The 21,105-nt window shown below is 45.2% G+C and overlaps 2 protein-coding genes across 2 annotated transcripts; one reads left to right on the top strand and one right to left on the bottom strand.

Moving 5' to 3' along the window:
- Positions 1–7,446: 7,446 nt before the first annotated feature.
- On the top strand, positions 7,447–9,579 carry LOC123444097. Its single transcript, XM_045120713.1, has one exon. It carries the CDS (start codon positions 7,602–7,604, stop codon positions 9,336–9,338), a length of 1,737 nt encoding a protein of 578 aa, XP_044976648.1. The 5' UTR covers positions 7,447–7,601; the 3' UTR covers positions 9,339–9,579.
- Positions 9,580–9,656: 77 nt separating this feature from the next.
- Positions 9,657–12,718, bottom strand: LOC123444098 (auxin-responsive protein IAA5-like). Its single transcript, XM_045120714.1, has 5 exons — positions 12,289–12,718; positions 11,980–12,197; positions 11,698–11,839; positions 10,460–10,521; positions 9,657–10,053 (listed from the first exon to the last, which is right to left on the bottom strand). The coding sequence occupies exons 1-5, from the start codon at positions 12,609–12,611 to the stop codon at positions 10,016–10,018; spliced, it is 783 nt and encodes a 260-aa protein (XP_044976649.1). The 5' UTR covers positions 12,612–12,718; the 3' UTR covers positions 9,657–10,015.
- Between the last annotated feature and the right edge of the window lie 8,387 nt (positions 12,719–21,105).

Raw genomic sequence — 21,105 nt, 5'->3', positions numbered from 1 at the left:
CCATCAAATATGATTCAGAAAATAGTTGTGTGTGCGATATACGGTAGACAGTTGACTTTTACGAACTATTTGTGATGAGGTGAGATGCACAAGCGGTTCATCAAACATAGATGTGTGCGACGTACGACATACAGTTCAAAGAGTAGAACTGTTTGCGAAGACACAATATAACGCAAACAGTTACGCTGATCTAGATTTGTTTGTTGTAGAAGGCATACAGTTCCCTCTGATGAACTCTTTGTGGTGAGATTAACAACACATACGATTTGTTGTTCTGAAATGTGTGCTCAATAGGGCACACAATTCAAGAAACCAACTGTGTGCGATATTGTGAGTGATCACTGATGAATCTATATTCTTAACCATTTGTGATGAGATCGAGACGGTAAATAGAGTTAAGGTATAAATATGAGCAAACGACAATAGAGTTAAGGAGTAAATTTTGTTTTACTTCTTGTTGTTGCTGTTGTTGGATGGCCCCGCTCCATCATCTTGACGTGGACGCTTCTTGCCACTGACCGTTGGCTTTTCATCGCCATCATCATCACCATCGTTGTTGATGTCCTCATCATCGTCCTCCTTGTTCGACCATTCCTCCTCCTTCTCGTCGTCGTCATCTTCTTCGTCCTTCGACGCATCCTCACTGTCGTCATCCTTGTTTGACCATTCCTCCTCATCATCATCGTCATCGTATTTTTCGTCCTTCGACGGCTCCTCGTCGTCATCCTCCTTGTTCGACCATTCCTCATCATTCTTGTCGTTGTCGTAATCTTCGTCCTTGGGCGGATCCTTCTCTGTTTGGTCGTTGTCCGATGACTCCGGCGGCGGTGGCAGCCCTTCCACGAACCGGATGAAATGAAGGTCACGGCTCAACGCTGGACTCATGGAAGACGAGTGTGATGATTCTGAGGCTGACCCTAGATTGGGAGCGAGACAGGCAGAACGGTCGTCCTTGCCACTCAACATTGTTGTGCTACGTAATTAAACAACTAGCGCGAAATCGAGATTGCAGAGTGTGTGGAAGTGGAGAGTGGTCGGCCGAGACGATGAAGATGGTGGCAACTGAAGCGCGGTGTGAAGACAAGAGGAATGTCAATTGAAGCGGGGGATTCACGGATTATATTAGCGCCTTGGCAGGCGGTTAGAATTCCGATATAATCAACCGCAATTGTGTGTACCCAACGTGTCACTCTAAATTCCCACTGTTGTGCAGTTCTTAATGTGATAATTACGCACAAGGGCTGGAGCGTACAAATTTGTGCAATATGCCAATTGTTTCACATGTGTACATTTTAGCAGTTCACATAGTTTGCTAGATGCATTGTTTAATTACCCGCTCGCTTATATGAAATATAACGGGTGTGAAACAAGCATTTAACATAGGACATTGGTAAGCAATAGATAAGCTCTGCTTATTGATGTAGCTATTAATAATCAAACAGAACCCCTAATGATCATTGCAAACAACACATAGAAGATGGCTAATGCGGCAACTACAACCACACACGCTATTTCCTTCATGTCTCTTGCTTTCATCTGTTGCGTGTGATTGATTCTTTCTTGCTTCATCGTAGTTATTGTACACTCCAGGTCAATCAGTTTCTTCTTCAGCTTTACATTATCTTCTGCAAGCTCGGTGGTAACACTCCGAGCCCTACCATGTCATTCATCATCCAACCAGTTAACAAAGGCACAAGCCTCATATCCGTGTGAATGTCAAATAATTAGGATGAGTGGGGGCATTAACTAAACTTAAGGGGTGAACTTATCACTAACCTCTAAGGGACAATTGAGAAATCGGCTGTCAATGTTGAATACCTCCATGCATTCACGTCGAGCGGGAATGTGTCCATGTACTCAGCTCATCTTTTGGTACTTCTCGATGGCGCAAAACTCGGAATCAAACTCATGTCGCAGGAATCTGCTGGAGTCATCATGTGGATCCGGCAATTGATCACTTTCCTAAGAGATATGAGGGTCCAATTTAGGACGGATTGAGTGAGCTACTTGCATTTGGACATGCTAAAAAGATGACGAATGATTGGGACTTGACAAGATGATTCGGATCCGTAGTACACCAGCCTCCGGATGACCTTTGGCAAGTGCTCATCGGTGACCGCCGTCGTGGTAGCGACGCCAATGGCGCTGCCAAGAGCGAATGTACGAGCCGGAGCAGCTGCACTAAAACCATCAGCACCACTCGTTCGCATTCCCCCAATATCATCGCCACACTAGGGTATTTAGGGGCTACATATTTGGAGGCTATTTAGCAATTTGGGGAAGACGGGGAAACTATGGGGAACTCATAACGGTCGAGGGAACTATTTATCGCACTTTGTTGTATAAGGCACACGGTTTCCTAAACCAAATCGTGTGAGATGGAACATGACCGTTTGTGATGTGCTACCCGATATATATAGGGCAGTAAACATCCGCTCTCCGAAAACCAAAAAACATTATGTTGATGGAGACCGAGGTAGCGGCTACCGGATAGGAGGTCAATCCCCGATCGATCGGCGGTGTCGTCGTTACAGGAAGTCCATCCTCGGTCGGTCGGCAGTGGTGGCATTATAGGAGGTCAATCCTCGGTCGGCGATGGGAGATACAGCAAGAGCTCAATCCTCGTGGTCGGCATCAGCGTTGCTCGAGCACGTCCATCGCGGTCGTAGGCAGGATAGTGGAGCCTGAACTTCACGCATGTGCCCCGCTAAGCTCTACTCCTTGACCATGTTGTCTCGTCATGTTGGTGTTAATTAAGGTATTCTTTTTGTTGAGTGGCATAATTAAGGTATTAAATGCATATAAGGGTACTACCGATGATACATGTAAATTGGCTGATGATTAGTGTCATCGCACGATTGGATAACATTATCTAGCGCCATCTATAAATTTTGAAAATAAAATCTTATGATTTATTCACGCATCTTTGTGCATCCATAATCCATATATTAATGTTTTTTTGAACTACCCATCACGTGTGCAGATAGAACAATTTGAATGGAAGGGGGTCGGACAAGCTCAAGGTATGTGGATCGCATGTAGGAGTTCATGGCTTTCGCTGAACAAACAAAGAAGAGAATTGACAAAGAAGATTACGTCCTCTGTCCATGCAAGGATTGTACCAATACGGTGTCACTTCCAATTGATGTGGTCAAGTTACACTTATATAAGAGGGGATTCAAGGGTGGATGCACACGATGGACTAGACATGGTGAAGAGCCAGTTATGGATGAAGGTAATAACATGCATGTCGGGGAGGTGCCAAACCCCAATCAGAGTCGCATGGGTGTTGAATTTAACCTCGGGGCTCAGACGTCAAGCTATAGACAGAAGAGTGGAATGTCAAAAACCCCAAAGAAAAACCAAGAGTTTGAAGAACACGATACCAACCTTGATGATATGTCAGATTCTGCTGCTATGATTGCAGATTTTGAGGGCTTAGAAGCATATATAGCCGAGTACAAGAAGCTACCAACCATTGATGCGGCCTCCAAGAAAGATTTGTATACAGGTTGCAAAAAAATCCAAGTTGAGTGTCACACTGGCGCTTCTCACATTTAAAGCAGAAAGTGGTCTATCAAATAAGGTATTCAGATAGTTGTTGAGTCTTTTCAAAGACACTCTTCTTGAAGATAATGTCCTTCCCAAAAGCACGAATGATGCGAAGAAAGTTGTTTGTCCATTGGAACTTGAGGTCCAGAAGATACACACTTGCGTGAATGATTGTATATTGTACCGTGGTGCCTACAACGATTTGCGTTCATGTCCCTATGCAAGCATGCACGATACAAGCACACGAGAGCGAACGACAAGTACAAAATTGATGGAGAGATCAAGACATGAATCTTGTTCAAGGTTGTTTGGCACTTGCCTATAATTCCAAGGTTGAAGCATTTGTTTGCAAATCCTAGAGAGGCGAAGAGGTTGCGGTGGCATCATGATGAGCGAACTTGGGATAAATATATGAGGCACCCGAAAGATGGGGCTCGGTGAGAACATATCACGGAGAGGTTTAAAGATTTTGCACAGGATCCTAAGCTAGGGAAGTGTACTAACAGATTTAATCCATTTGGCGATATGAGCACCCAACACAGCACTTGGCCGGTGCTTCTATGCATATATAACCTTCGTCCTTGGTTGTGTATGAAGAAAAAATACATCATGATGTCGATGATTATCCAAGGCCCGAAGCAACCTGGAAATGATATCGACATTTACTTTCAACTACTGGTAGAAGAATTGTTGACATTGTGGAAGCCTCGTGTGAACTGGTATGATGCCTACGGAAAGGAGTTTTGCCGTCTACATGCGTTGCTGTTGCACACTATTCAAGATATGCGAGCATTAGGCAACACTTCGAGGCAGAAAACATTATTGGCACAAGTTCTTAGGAGAGCATGAGAGCAAAGCTAAAGGATCAAGGTTAGTGTTTTCTCTAAAAACCTAGGAGATTTGCACTTTATCTTAGGAACTCAAGTTAGAAAAATTAAAGAAGGGCTAGTTATGACCAAAGAAAAACATGCAAACGATCTTTTGGCTAAAAGTGTAATTCAAGGTTGCAAGCCTTCAACTACACCTTTTTCCAGCACTGAGAAATTATCATCTTTTCATGTTGAACTTTTGGAACAAGAAGAAATTATAAAACATGGAAGCATAGTTGATGATCTTCTATACTTTATACTTATGAGACCTGGAATTTCTTTTTTAGTTAACAAAGTGTGTCAGTATTTGTACGCATCGACTATACTAAATTTTAAAACGCATCTTAAGGTACATCGAGAACACTTTGAATCTTGATTGACATTGAATAAATCATCATCCACCTTGGTGAGTGCTTTTCCACATGGAGATTGGTCCGGATTTGTTGATGATAGAAGGTAAACTGGTCGGTTTGCTATTTCCTTTGGACTAAACTCAATTTCTTGGTGTGCTAAAAGAAGCAACTCTATCAAGGTCAAATACTAAAGTAGGAAAAAACGATCTTGCAAGTGCAACTGTAAAAACTATTTGGGTTCAGTCTATGCTCAAGGGACTTGCACTAACACAAAATCAAACTCCATGTCTTCGGTGTGATAATTTGGGTGTCACATATTTGTAAGGAAATCATGTCTTCCATCCAAAACAAAACCCATAAATATAGATATCATTTTGTGAGAGAAAAAGGAGCAAAAGAAGATATTCAGTTTGTCCACTCCAAGTCAAGTTGCAGATGGTTTCACAACGGTTCTACCAACAAGGGAGTTGGAATTATCGAGATTTATTTTCAACTTAATAAAATTGTGATTAAGGGGGTTGTTAGATTCTTATAGAATCTCTCCTAGACTCTAGTGGTCTCCTCTAACATCCAACACAAGCATGCAAACTGGCGTAAGTAGAGAGTTTGTAAATGATCCTTCTTTGATTAATGCATCCTGCTTCACCTTCCTTGTAATTCCATGATGAGGGCTTTTCCCATCAATATTAATAGACTCATGCGGCCTCCTTCGGGAAGTTCAACACTTCCCTATCTCCATGCAAATTCTGATAAGCACTTGACATTGTGGTGATTGTAAGCCGAGGCATATCGCTACTTGCTTGGGTGTATGAGTTTTTGAACACTGGCAATGCACAAACTACTGAGGCAATGGCTAGGGAAGTAATTGAAAGATTAGGGTTAGGTGTGTAAAGATTTGGGTTGGGCTTGGGACAAGCTAGAGGTATATGGGTTTCGGCGTTTTTAAATTGGCTGCGTTATAGGTAAAGTGTAATAAAAAAATTCCCATTTCTGCACATGTTCCACGTGGGGAGAGGACCATACGTTCTATTTTTGTTTCCGTTCCGCAAAAATCCTATTGGTTTTTATGCCTTCTCTCGATTTCCATCTTTTACGGATCTACGAGTAAGTTTCGCACCATGATCACCCTTTTTTAATTGATCCCTATTTATTTATTTATTTATTTATTTTAAATCATGATCATCCATATCTCTTCCCTTTTGTCAAACACTTACACATCCCTCATTTTTTTATTTGTTGATGAGAAGTGTTCATCCCTCTATCCGCGGTGCGGTCATAATGCGGGTTATTAATGCAAACTAAAGCAGAAAATTAAAGAAGGGCCAGTTATGACCCAAGATCGTTCAATTTTTAGCCAAAAGATTGTTTGCATACTAAAGCAGAAAAAAAGATCTTGCAAATGCAACCGTAAAAACTATTTGGGTTCAATCTATGCTCAAGGAACTTGCAGTAACACAAAATCAAACTCCATGTCTTGGTGTGGTAATTTGGGTGTCACATATTTGTAAGCAAATCATGTCTTCCATGGCCGAACAAAACCCATAAATATAGATATCATTATTTTAGAGAAAAAGAGAGCAAAAAAATAAATTCAATTTGTCCACTTCAAGTCAAGTTGCAGATGGTTTCACATAGGTTCTACCAACAAGGGAGTTGGAATCATCCAGATTTATTTTCAACTTCATAAAGTTGTGATTAAGGGGGTTGTTAGATTCTTATAGAATCTCTCCTAGACTCTAGAGGTCTCCTGTAACATCCAACACATGCATGCAAACTAGCGCAAGTAGAGGAGTTTGTAAATGATCCTTCTTTGGTTAATGCATCGTACTTAACCTTCCTTGGAATTCCACGATGAGGGTTTTTCCCATCTATATCAATAGACTCAATGGGCCTCTTTGGGGAGGTTCAACACTTCCCTATCTCCATGCAAATTCTGATAAAGCACTTGACATTGTGGTGGTTGTAAGCCGAGACATATCACTACTTGCTTGGGTGTATGAGTATTTGAACAGTAGTGGCAGTGCATGACCTGAGGCAATGAATAGGGAAGAGTGATTGAAAGATTAGGGTTAGGTGTGTAAAGATTTGGGTTGGGCTTGGGCCAGGCTAGAAGTATATGGGTTTTGGCGTTTCAAAATTGGCTGCATTATAGGTAAAGTGTAATCAAAAAATTTCCATTTCTGCACATGTTCCATGCAGGGAGGGGACCATACGTTCTATTTCCGTTTCCGTTCCGCAAAAATCTTTTCGGTTTCTATGCCTTCTCTCAGTTTTCATCTTTTGCGGATCTGCGAGTAAGTTCCGCACCATGATCACCCTTTTTTAATTGATCCCTATTTATTTAATTATTTTAAATCTTGATCATCCTTATCTCTTCTCTTTTGAAAAAGACTTGCTCATCCCTTTAAATTTATTTTTAATTTGCTGATGAGAAGTGATCATCCCTTTATCCGTGGCGCGGTCGTAATGCGGGTTATTAATGCGGACCGTTTGACTGGGCCTGGACACCTTTCTAGGCCCAGCCCATGGGAGTGAACGAAACCGACTCCGGGTCGAATTCGCGTCCACCAACCCCTGCGGCTCCGGTTGCCAAACTCGTACGTCTCCAGGTCGAAGTCGGATTCGAGGAGATCAATCAACAGTAGTAATCCAGGCGGGGTTGGCGTAGTTCGTACGTCCTGGATGCCGAGCGCGGTTCGGACTCAGGCTTAAACGCGTCATCGCCGCTGCTGCTAATATATAGGCTTGATTTTCCTCCGAAATCCACAACCATTCTTTCCTCCCTCCCTCTATAATTCTCTCCCCCCCACAACAAAAACAAATCGCCATGGCTCCAATCCGACGCGCCGCGCAGCGACCGGACTTCGCCTCCCACCCCTCTGACCTCGAGCTCATCACCACGTACCTCACCCCCTGGTCCCGCAACCGCGAGCGCCCTTGGAAGTTCATCCACGAGGCCGATGTCTACGCCGCCAGGCCGCAGGACCTCGCCCGCGCCTACGCCCCAGCCACGGCCAGCGACGGCCAAGAGAGCTGGTACTTCTTCACGATCCTGCGGACCAAGAGCCGCCGCGGCCAGCGCAAGTCCCGCACCGTCGGATCCGGGGACCACGGCTGCTGGCACTCGGAGCGCGCCGCCAAGCCCCTCTTCGCCGGCATCGGCCACAGCCGCCAGATCGGGTACCGCCAGGCCTTCTCCTTCGCCACCAAGGAGGACGGCCGCCTGGTCCGCTCGGGCTGGCTCATGGCCGAGATCGGCCTCAACCCCGACGCCTCCTCCCCGGACGAGGTCGTCCTCTGCAAGGTCTATCGGAGCCCGCGCGTCAAGACCGACCAGAGATCTACGGCGGCGGCGGCGGCGGCGGCGGCTACCGGAGTCGGACCCCAGAGGATTGCAAGGGGAAAGGCGAGCGAGGACTCTACGTCGTCTGAAGAGGGGACGCCGAGGGCTGGGCCCGGCCGCTATTCGGCCCAGCCCGCTCGAGCCTCGGCTTCCACTTCCGGCACGCTGTCCATGGTGGAGTCCGACTCCGACTCAGAGCAGGATTCCACCAGCCTAGGCGGCACGTCTCCGTCCGCCACCCCGCCCCGGATTCCCCGAATCCCGACGGTTCCCTCGGACGAGTCGGCGCAGCGCCCGGACTTCTCTGCTCACCCTTCCGACCAAGTGCTCATCAAGTCGTACCTCACTCCGCGCGTCGCCTCCGGCGAGCACCCTTGCCACTTCACCCACGACGCCGACGTCTACACCGCCAGCCCCGGCGCCCTCACCAGGACGTACTCCCCGGCGATGGCAAGCGACGGCGAGAAGGCCTGGTACTTCTTCACCGTCCTGCCGGCCAAGAGCGCCCACGGCCAGAGGCGGCCGCGCACGGTGGGCACCGGGGAGGGGTGTTGGCACTCGGAGGCCGGCGTCAAGCCTGTTCTCGACGGCGACCACCCGATAGGATGGCGGCAGTTCTTCTCCTTCATGAGCAAGGAGGAAGGCCAGCGGGTCCGGAGCATCCGGACGGGATGGATCATGGTTGAGATCGGCCTCGACCATGGCCAACAAGAGGGCCCCTCGGACGAGCCCGTCCTGTGCAAGGTGTACCGCAGCCCGCGCGCCGGCCCGGTGGTGGAACCCAAAGCGGCGGCTGGACGCAAGCGGAACTCAAAGCGGCGGCTGGACACTTCTGGCGCAGGGACGCCCGTGCTGACCCTGGGGCACGCGCTCGGGACCAGGAATTCTACGGCGACGGCGACGGCGACGGCGACGGCGACATCTTCCTCTGGGCGCAAGAAGAGGAAGACCGACAGCAGGAACCCCGGCCCCGTGCTGAGGCCCGCGCGCGGTGTTCTGAAGTTGACGAGGCCGGCGACGCCTGGGCGCAAGAAGAAGGATCTATGCGTTCGCTGTGGGGTGGAGCCAGCGGAGTCGCACAGCGGAACGGCCGAGGAGGAAGACGGATCGGAGACGGATCTTGTCGAGGACGACTCTATGACCGGCGAGTCCGCCGCCATCCATGGAAACGAAGCAGGTGAATCTTCAGGCGGTGCCAGAACGTTCTACCAATTCGTCTAGCCCGGCGCTCTTGGTTGGGTCACACCAGTTCAAGGCTTGACACTAGCTAAGATGATCCCCAGTTTTCCCCTGAAACATGCCTTCCCAGCGAATTTTGTGTCCACCGCCAGGAGGAGGGGGATAGGTCAAGGAGGAAAAAAAAAATCCATGATTCTGCTTTGTATCCACCACCAGCAATTTACTATTCGTTCTAGTTATGCACATCGGATTAAATAGATATAGCCATCTTCGGTTTGTCAAATTGTTGTACTTCTTGGTGTACAAAGAAATTGTACACTAACTTCATAAAAAATTCGCAATAGCTTGGCAAATAAATTGTACAGCAATGTAGCAGTTTTCTCATTAAGCTGAATGATCGGAGCAGAGCATTGACAGTACCCAACATAAAGTTCTTGGCATTTGGATAATTGCAAGAGAGCATAACACTTAGTGCAACACCTGAATATACATACGAAATAATACTGGTGGAGAGCTCGCATTCAGGAAGTGCAGAGCTTCCTCATAATTGTGATATCTCAACAGATCACATTACAGACATTTGACACACAGGTCTAAGAAACACGTGTAACTACACTAACATTTGGGATATTTGAGGTACTTGGCATGAATAATTTCGGCCATCAACATCATCGCAACTTAGCTCGGTTCATTCTCTTTACTCTGGAACAAGGTCAATCTTATTTGTTCTGACCTGTCTGCTCTAGGGATCTTGGAGCTGCAGGCAGATGGACACATCTAGTTCAGAGCATGTTTGTAATCCAAAGTTACACCTAATGATATGACCTACACAAACCTAATGTTCAGGTATACAGGTTAAACAGTCAATGTGTTGGTAGCTGATGGTGAAAGTACATTATAAGTTGATGAAGTTTCAGGTCCCAACAGATCCCAGCTATAGGTTTCTGTCAGCCAACAGTTTATTATTATATCAGCCAAGGTTTCTGTCACTTATGGAGTTATGGTAGCCAAGAGAAACTATTTTTGCATACAAGTGTTTTACAAGCTATAATATTTTAATTTATGTTCCACTTTCATCCATCACTAAACATTTGAATTTCTATGTGCACGGGACATATGATTTATAGCTAATGCAAGTACTGTTCTATATGGTAAAAACTGACCTATTCCAGCTGCATCAGATCCTCTCATGATTTTCAGTTTCCTGCATATTGTGGTAAACAAACTGCAAGGAAGAATTTAAGGTCAGGGATTATTGGACCTTTTAGAACTTTGACTGTCACAGCCTATACATGTATGAAAGTTAAAGCAATATGATATGGTGATCAATTTCGAAAATTCACCAACAACACTTAAGACTACCCATAAAATGGTGCAAAACCCATAAAATGAATCCCTTCTTGAATGTGACTACTAGTGGAACCAACGATTATGAGGCAACATATGTCGTATATCTGCCAGATAGTAAATCAATCGTGATCATAGTATTTCCATAATGAGCCTCAGACCAACCTAACAACAAATGAACCTATGTAGTCCCATAATGAGCCTCAGACCAACCTAACAACAAATGAACCTATGTAGTCCCATAATGAGCCTCAGACCAACCTCACCAACAACACTTAAGACTAGATTCCGGTAGCCAATTTAACATCAAGGCCAGATGCATGATTTTACAATAAAAAGAAGGTAAAGGGGTCTGCGCATATAAATTTGTATCTCGAAGCTATCTTTTCAAAGATGAGAATAAAAGTTTATTAATCCTAAATCAATCAAAGAAAATATTAGCAGCATATTAGTAAATCTAAGCTTGATATCCAGTGCTTGTAGGCAAGTGAAGATCCATGTGAGATTGCCTCAAATGGTTGCAAATGGCTACATAATCCAGATTGCTATTTGGCAAACCATGAGCCCTGTACTCGATTGAGGATCTACTCTAACAAATAGGTATAAGTACGATTATACACGTCTTTCCATAAAGGATGGATACAATTTTCATTACAGGGAGCACTGGTGCAAAACCCATAAAATGAATCCCTTCTTGAATGTGACTACTAGTGGAACCAACGATTATGAGGCAACATATGTCGTATATCTGCCAGATAGTAAATCAATCGTGATCATAGTATTTCCATAATGAGCCTCAGACCAACTAACAACAAATGAACCTATGTAGTCCCATAATGAGCCTCAGACCAACCTAACAACAAATGAACCAATGTAGTTCCATACTGAGACTCAGACCAACCTAACAACAGATGAACCTAAGTAGTTCCATCTGCGATTACAGATTAAAGCTCCACGAGATTTATATTTAAGACACTCAAAAGATATTCTGGGATTACTGCTTGAACTGGCGCCCACATCACCAAATACTCGTATAACAATTAAAAGAACTTACTCCCATGGAAGATCACCGACAAGCATCCAGTCAGCGTCCTTATCTTCGTATGTGAGGACGTACTCTTGATCTTGGAGGGAATCAGCATTGGAACGACTAGTAAGCCTGTCCTTGGTTGATGGTTTGCGCAGCGCGCTTTGACCTTTAAAATCAGAGATGGATGCTATTACTCGCCAATAATTTTACCCTTCCAAGGTCCAGGCTTTAGCAAGTAACTGTAAATCTAGAAACAAATGCTAGGTAATGCTACACTGGATCCGTTCAAAAGGCTTTAGCACTAACCAGTGATGAAGCAGCTGAACATCTTCTGAAGTGCCATGGAGAGATCCTCGTAGCTGGAATACGTCTTGAGGTCGACCTTCCTGAGGTAGGGGGCGCCATCCATGCTCACCTTGACATAGTGAGGCGCAGCGTCGTCTCCCCCCTTGGTCTTGGAGGCGCTCGCCGCCAGCGTGTTCTTCCGGTAGTTGCGCACGGGCGGCCATCCCACAACCTGCGCCCTGGCAAGAGAAGAAGGCCCCGTCGATCAGCGGCGGCCAACGACGCATCCAGTTTCAGAGGCGAGGCGAGGCGAGGCGAATCGAATCTTACTTGGCGGCCGGCGGAGCCGCGGAGGGCGGCTTCTCCTCGGCCTTGGCGGCAGCGGAGCACCCGCGGCGGGGGGAGGCGTCGGGGAACGCGCGCTTGGAGGCGGCCTTGTGGGGGATGGGGACGGGGCCGAGGGTGAGCGCCGGGGCGACGTCCTCCGCGGAGCCGTCGCGGTCGCGGTCGCGGTCGGGGGACTCCGATCCCGGGAGGCCGAGACGGAGCGTGAGGCGGGGCCCCTCCGTCGAGGAGGAGGAGGAGGATGAGGTTGGGGCCGGCGCGGCGGCTGAGAGGCCGATGTAGTCGTGCGGCTCGAGGGGCGGCGACATTGGAGAGGGTGGGGTGGGGACGTGGGGTGGTGGAGCGCAGGAGGAGGAAGGGGAGGTGAGGTTCTCTTCTCTTCTCTATGGTTTGGAGGCGAGTGGGGGTAGTGGGAGACGACTTGCTAATAAAAGTGGCCGACCGGGAGGATTTATTTTGCTCGGGGGCTTCTTTATTCGTGGCCGTTGTCCGCTTGTCCTCTTGTCTGCTGGGCTGGCGCTACCACAACTGTTCTCTGCTGCGACGAGCACAGTTCCACCATTGTTGACACTCGATGAGAATTGAGAACAACAAGTCAAAGCGAGGGCTGCTGTGATTTAAGTATAGTAATGCTCTTGGTTATTGTAAAGGGCTGGCATTGGATGGCGCTGCTTGTTAACTGCATCAGCATCGACTAATCACATGCAAGGAGGAGATAGCTCCATTCGGCTAGGTGTTAGTACAAGAGACTTGTCTCCTAATGCTCCAGCTTGGAGGTGAGGTGACAGCTTCCCCGGCAGAGGAAACTGTATAGCAAATGCTTGCAGGTGGCAACCAGCCAGGAAAACATAAACGTGATGTTACGTTCTTCTCTCCTGAGACGTGTTGAGACATGCGTTTGATCTTTTTAACACTCTCGAAGCCTTCTATGCTCGCCATAAGTGTTCTTTTTTAGGGTAATTAGGGATTTTATTCAATGATCAAAATGTCTGGTATACAAATAGTATCAGGCTGTACCCCTAGCCCAAATGACGCCCGGTCACACACGTCGAAGAATCTTTAGCTAAATCATCATGGGGTTCAGAATTTGACTCACGAGGCTCAAGCCAAAGCAAATGAAACTATCTACGGCAGATGCTTGCAGGTGACAACCAGCCGATGTTAAGTTCTCGCATAAGAGCATCACATCCTAAAACCGTCTAAAATGTCTGATCCATACAAATGTCTCAAACCATCCTCAAACGTCTCGGCTGACCGTCGTTCCTCATATCTAGCTCAAATATAAGGCAGATATGAAAAGGTCAGAACATGTCTGTCACATCGGACCCCTAACCCACCAATCCCACATATATTCGTCTCGATGTCCTTCTCGGACCAAACTCTAGCCAACTCCACTCTCCTTCCCTTCATTGCACTTAACCACCCAGGCTCCCGTTTAGTGATTTCCAAACTTCTTCGACATGACAGGCAGCACATCCATCAACCATGAGCTCATCTCATGCGGCCTCAAGGAGGACATGATCGTCCGTTTTGCGCTTCATCACCACTGGGAAGAGGCTGACTGACTGCAGCGCTCACACTCCTCTCGTGAATCCATTGTGTTCGCATAAATGGCGCATGGATCCGTCGGTGGTGGTGCCATCTTTGCCTCGTCGGAGGCGATGGGTTCGTCTGGCGTTCATGAACGCCGCGGCGGACGCGCAAACCCACTAGGCACGTCGAGCTGAAGGATGCATCGTGGGCATCGTCCGACACAAACATGGCGCGCCATGTCCGTTGTGTGAGGTAGCGGGCGCGGGATGCGGCGGCAGCCCTCGTGACGGTGGACGTCGGTGAGGCGGAGTTACATTCACCCGCGCCCCGTTTGGTGCATCAGTCCGGACGCCGCAAGGGCGTTGTGGTGGATGTCGTCGGCGCGTCCTAGAACAGATCTATCATCAATCTAACATTCACCGGCACTGTCAAGGTTGCGGGCTCCGATGAGAAAGAGTATGGTACATGAGACGACGGGGACTCGACTCCCGTGAGCCAACTCGTGTCACATGTCCCACTCTACCTCACCGGCAATCGGACCAGCACTCTAAAAAACACAGCTGGATGTCACACATGGACATGTCGGAGTTGAACGAGAGCTTCGCTTTATATTATGTTTACATTGTACTCCCTCCGTCCCAAAATAACTGTCTCAACTTTATACCAGCTCTAGTATAAAATTGTATTAAGCTTAAGACAGTTATTTTGGGACGGAGGGAGTACTATGTAATACTCCCTCCGTTCCTAAATATAAGACCTTTTAGAGATTACGCTATAGACTATATACGGATGTATATAGACATATTTTAGAGTATAGATTCACTCGTTTTGCTTCGTATGTAGTCTATAGTGTAATCTCTAGAAGGTATTATATTTAGGAACGGAGGGAGTAGTATGGATTTAAGGCTTTTAATTTAAGTTATACGATTGTAGGATGAATTATTTATGGTACGATCCGTCACTGTCCGTGTCCGTGGACACGACCCTCTACGATCGTTTAAGGAATTAAATTTGTTAAATCCGGTTATAGATGTTTTAAGTTCTTTTAATTGGAAAAATTGCTAAGACATGTTGAGACGTGCGTATGATCCCGTTGACACGTTCAAAACCTCGAGTAATGCTACATCCATAAAGGCTTACTTAAAGATTTTATATACAACCTGATCTGTATGATTGTAATTGATAATAGGGGGATAAGGGCCCCACCCCCATTAAAAATCAAGAGGGGGAGAGAGAATTAGTTTGAAAGGTTAAGTAATTTTTTGTAAGTTTTTATAGATCGCATTATTTGAAGCCTTCTATGCTCATGGTAAGTTTGTTATCTTCTGACTTGTTGGGCCAGAATTCACCCGCAAGTTCAGCTTAATCTGGCTTCACGTGTGGACGGGGGGAATTTAGTGCGCAAGGCAGAGAGAGCGGTTGTGGTGCCGGGGCGCAGCGCGCGTAGCGTGGCTGCAGACACGAGAGCTGCCGGGGAGCCTCGCCCTCCGACAGCGCCGCGGAGACGTCGCTCTCTCCCACCGGACCGCACCGCACCCCCACCCGTTCCGGTTTCCCGTTCCCCACCACTACGTACAGTGCGGGGCTCTCGTGCTCGGTGCCGCCGCTCTGCGCCGCGCGGATCGGATGAGAGAGACGGGTCGCGCTCGCGGCCATGGATGTCGCCCCGCCCGCTTGCCGGTCGCCGTATGGACGTATGGTGGACGGCATGTGCACCGGCGTTCCAGTGCGCCACCCTTCCTGCTCGCGCGCGTATGCTTGCCCACGGCGCTTGCGTTCGATACTTGCGTACGTCTGGAATTCTGGATTAGATAGGATAGGATAGGATAGGATCGGACAACACGTGCACGCTAATAAACCTTGGGGACGATCTGAACGTAATGCGGATTTCCCGTACTGGTTTCTCGGACGCATCCTTGGCACCGTAAAATTCAGTTTAATCGCACACGAAAGGTAGTGCACATCTTGGTTAATGACACACAAGATATCACTCTCATGATGGCATGTAGTTAGACCATGGTTAATAGTAAGCCAATTGCTCACTGTATGATATTATCATATCATGTCATATGTAGACATCACTTCTATTCCTCATATAATAAGTTTAACTATAAAGTTGATCATAAAAATAGTATTTTTTTCTCATATTTTCATTCATATTTCTTGTATCTACCTAGAAGCACGGAGTTGAGCCGTAACCAGCCCGCTTCACAATCTTTGGGAGCTGATAGGTCGAACGGAGTGGTGCGTGGCTCGATCAAAATAATGATACGGGGAGAAGAAAGAGAGGAGAGTCACAAAAATAGGGTAAACGCAAAGAGACGATGAAAAGCAATCAGAGAGGAGAGGGAAGAATGACAATGAAAATCATAAAGCTCAGCGAGGAGCACACACATATAGTTAGATTTTTGCATGAGAGCTCACCTTCATAACCTTTTAGTATCTTTCTCTTTCACATAGACAATGCGCTCCTAGGCTTCCTCTCCCGGCGTTGTGCGCCACTTCGGCTGCGGCGGCTGTCGGTCATGTGAAACCAGGATACATCAACCCATCTACTCCCGGCTGAGTTGCCCATGTGAAGAAGGCCGAGTGCGGCACTTAGCCCGTTTAAAGACTCTCGAGACCATCCTGTGAGCCTCCGGCTTCGTGAGGATCCACTTCTCTCTAAGAAGGACCCATCGGACGCTCGTCCCCGAGCAACAGGAGGCCTCACAAGGTCTCCCCCGTGAGGCTGCCTCCTGTGAGGCCCTCCGCTTTGGAGGAGTCGTTCAATGATGGCCACATAATGGTCCACCCGCCACGTGGGTGACGTGCAGAGCCAGCAAAGGAGGCATGGACGACGTCAGCGGGCGTTGTAGAAGAAGCTTTCCCGTTTGTGATAAAAGGAGAGCACATAGATGTCCATCCGGAAGACGAGTCCCAAGACTTACCATATTTGTACAAGGAGACTAAGGTGAGACTCGTCGCCAAGACGGACGTCACCGGTGAGCCCACGAGTGCATCATGTACAGCGCCTTTGGCAGGATGAAGACCACCTTTGTCAGGAAAGACTGTACGTTTGTCCCCCTTTGAATTGTCGGCCAGTGGTCGCCCTTTTCCCGTCAATGTTTTGAGAAGAGAGGCCCATGGCAAGGATAAGAGGGGCACACGGCCACCGTAGGAGGGGACGGGTAATTGAGTCCTCATTTGTCCTCACAAGAAGACTTCTTCCTCGGAGCATGTAACGCTCGTGCAACCCAACAAAGAGAAAACACATAAGACATGAGTAGGGTTTTACACCGCAAGGTGGTCCGAACCTGGGTAAACTTGGGTGTTCTTCTTGTGTTGTGATACTTCTTCAACATATCGATAATTTATGAAGTATTCATGCCATATTCACCTATGTTTATAATACTTTTATATGGCTTTGATGCACTTGTTATTATTTAATTAGAACTAACCCAAACTGACGGTATTTTCACCAGAATTACCGTGGTGTTCTTTTTTGTGCAGAAAATGAAAGTTCTCGGAATCGCCCGAAACTTTTTGGTGATTTTTTCTGGAACAAATGAGCAACGTTGTAATGAAGAACCGTCGGAGGGGGCCACCAGGCTCTCATGATCCAAAGGGGCGCGCCCAGGGGGGTCAAAGGGCCATGTAGCTTGTGGGCCCCTCACAACTCCTTTTCGCATGATTCCAACACCAAAAAAATCGTATCAATTGATAATCCATCAGAAATTTGGAGAGACTCTTCGCCTCGCCACCACAACTCTCTCCGTCGAATAAAAACCAATCTGGAGAGAAAATAGAGAGGAAAACAGAGAGAGAGAGATCTAATCTCAGAGGGGCTCTCGCCCCTCCAGGAGCCATGGAGGCCAAGGACCACAGGGGAGAACCTCTCCCCATCTAGGGGGAGGCCCTGGAGGAAGCCTAAGGGGGGAGACTATCTCCCCTCTCTCCAGGTGGCGCCGGAGTGCCGTCGGGGGAACCATCGTCGCGGTGATCGTCTTCCTAATGTCTCTTCAACGGTCCACTCTCCCGCACCCCGTTGTATTCCCCTACTTGAACATGGTATTTCATGACACATATTATTATTCGATGATGTGTTACCATCCTATGATGTTTGAGTAGATTTATGTTACCCTTTCGGTTAATTGATGATCTTGATTGGTTTAAGATGTTTGTTTTATTTTGGTGCTATCCTATGTGCCCCCTGTGCCACACACACGTGAGGGATTTTCATTGTAGGGTGTTGCTATACGTTCATGATTCGCTTATAGTGGGTGGCTAGAGTGACATAATCTTACCCCCGAGTAAGGGGTTTGTTGAGTATGGGAGTAAAGGGGACTTGATGTTTAATGCTATGGTTGGTTTACCTTAAGGATTTCTAGTAGTTGTGAATGCTTGATAGAGGTCCAATCATAAGTTCATATGATTCAAGTACGGAAAGGATGTTAGCTCATGCCTCTACCTCATATAAAATAACAATAACGATTATCGATCTTGTTATCAATTGCCTAGGACAATTCCGCTCACCATACCATCATTATTCCACACTCGTTATTTGTAATATATTGTAACATATTCTAACTTTATTTAGACAACAACTATTTTCATATTTTTGTTCTCCGATATCATGCAAAGCTAACCTATTTACACCCACAACACATTTTTCTCGTTACTAGATAGAAGCAAACGTTCAGTGTATGTAGAGTCGTACCAATGGCAGATAGGACTTGAGAGAATAGTGATCTTACATTTAGCTCCTGGTGGGTTCGACACTCCATACTAATCACTTTAATCTTTGTAAAGTGCTATGATGATTCCTTGCACTTGGGGATTATCAAGCTCTTTTCTAGCGCCGTTGCTGGGGAGCAATAGCGTGGGGTTAATATTTTCATGTATGCTTGTTTGCTTTCTATAACTAAGTAGATTTTGTTTTCCTTTTGTTTCTGTTTTTTATTTCTTTATTCAGTTGTGGGTGAACCAAACAAAAAAATTGGAAAACTAAAAACACAAAAAATTCACTTTCCTTTTAAAAGAGAAGCGATTGGAAAGTTATGCATTGAAGAAGTAAGGGTAGACCTTAAACACTTGTGTTCATGCTCACGGAAACAATGTAGAATTTTTCATGGAAGTTTCTCATAAAAATATTTATTCCGTTACATATACCATTGTTCCATAAAAATAATGTGCTTGTGATAATATTCATGATGCTCTTTTGCATGTTTCATCCACTATTCTTATGTGAGCATCATTGTAATCATCATGCCTAGCTAAATGTCTTTAAAGAAAAGTGCTAGTTGGGAGGCAACCCAATACTTATCATTTTTGTTTTTGTTTGTTCGCATGATTAATCTACTATATTAATAAATTTTTGTGTCTTTTATTTCAATAATGTGCCAAGTAAAGCCTTTGGGATGATTTGGATGATAGTAGATTTGATCCCGTGCAAAAACAGAAACTTTTGCGTCAAGTGCAGAATTTCTCTGATTTTAGTGGAATGCCTTTTTGATCTGAATGTTTTACACAGTATTGGTATAAAAGTTACTCATGTTTTTCTAATTTTTTGGAATTCTTGGAGTTACAGAAGTATGGTGTTTGTGCTCATCATTATAAACTGTTTTGTTTTAGACAGATTCTATTTTTTCTTGCATAGGCTGCTTGTTTTGATGATGCTATAGATTGTAACACGGGGTATAAGTCACAGAAAAGTTAGAATACAGTACCTTATGCAATAATTAAATATAAATCAATTTATAATAGTACCTAAACTTTATGATTTGCCTATTATACTAACGGATCTCACGAGGTTTATGTTAAGTTTTATGTGATTAAAGTTTTCAAGTTTTGGGTGAGATACCGATATGAGGAGCGTCATTTTATTTTGTTAAACTTTGCTTGATTTTTTTTTCTTTAATAAAAAGTTCCAAGAATTGCCTTTATAATCTTGTTCTTTAATAAAAAGCATCTAAGCATGTGGATGTTACGCATCCCAGCTCTCTTCGTCAACAACCATGGGTTAGCTAATGTTAATCCTAAGTTTTCATTCGTTCACATGTGCCATTCTTGGATTTTTTTTGTGTTTATTATTACATTTTATTTTATGCACCATGATGGTATGAGATAATCATTGGCTTATTTATAGAATGCCTCGTGCGCTTCACTTAAATATTTTGAGTATGACTTTATAGAATGCTTTGTGTGCTTCACTTATATATTTTGAGCTTGGAAATTGGTCTCCCTATATTCATTGTATAATTCTCTATGAACTTCACTCATATCTCGATGAGAGTATTTTGATGATAAATCTTGTGCTTCATTTATATCCTAAGAGAAAATGTTGAATGAATTGAATATCATAAAATGTGAAATTATATATGATTCATATGCTTGTCCCATGGGGAATAGCGACTTCACATACTAAGAGTATAAGCAATAAAAATTGTTCGAGGTTAGCAAACATAGCATTGGTCACTTGAAAAATTCATGAAATAATATTGAAGGAAGAGAGATTTCACATATAAATATACTATCTTGGACATCTTCTATGATTGCGAGACCCCATAATTATTTTCAAACTTGATCAAGTAGTTGACGTTGGACAAGGGAGACAACGTAATTGTTATGTTTGCTTATATTCACATAGAAGTTATATTATCATGGATCCTCTAACATGTGGGGCTTTCTTAGGATCTTTTGCTAGTCAAAAATTCAAACTAAGTAGAGGTACTACATGTGCATCCAAAAAATCATAAACCCAATTTCTTGCCATGAGAGTCCACCTTATCTACATATGGATTGAATAAGATCCTTCAAGTAAGTTGTCATCGGTGCAAAAAAGCAATAGAAATTGTTCCTAAATATGTATGATATTTTATTGGAAGGAAAAATAAGCTTTGTATGAACTTGTGATGGTGAAGAAATAAAAGTGACAGACTGCATAATAAAGTTTGCCATCACAAGGAGCAATATATAGTGGTGTTCCTTTTCATTAAGAGATTGCACATCCAAAAATAAAAAGCACAATAACAACGTGTGCTTCCCTCTGCGAAGTGCCTATGTTTTACTTTTATGTATTTAATTTTCTATATTTACTTTTATGCATGAGTCAATCATATTCATCCCTATTACAATCTATTAAATCTTTAGTTGGCAAGCATCATGTGGCGGGTAAAGATCCATGCACATATGTCCAGTTGGATATAGGTGATCATGAGTCATTATTTATTATTTTTGACATTGTCCATGGGATAAATAAGTCGGGAAGTGAAGCATTAAGCCCCTATC

The sequence above is a fragment of the Hordeum vulgare genome, chromosome 3H (assembly GCF_904849725.1).
Source record: "Hordeum vulgare subsp. vulgare chromosome 3H, MorexV3_pseudomolecules_assembly, whole genome shotgun sequence".
NCBI lineage: Eukaryota > Viridiplantae > Streptophyta > Magnoliopsida > Poales > Poaceae > Hordeum > Hordeum vulgare.
Note: the sequence above shows the minus strand (reverse complement) of the source record. Positions and strands in the feature narration are given on the sequence as shown.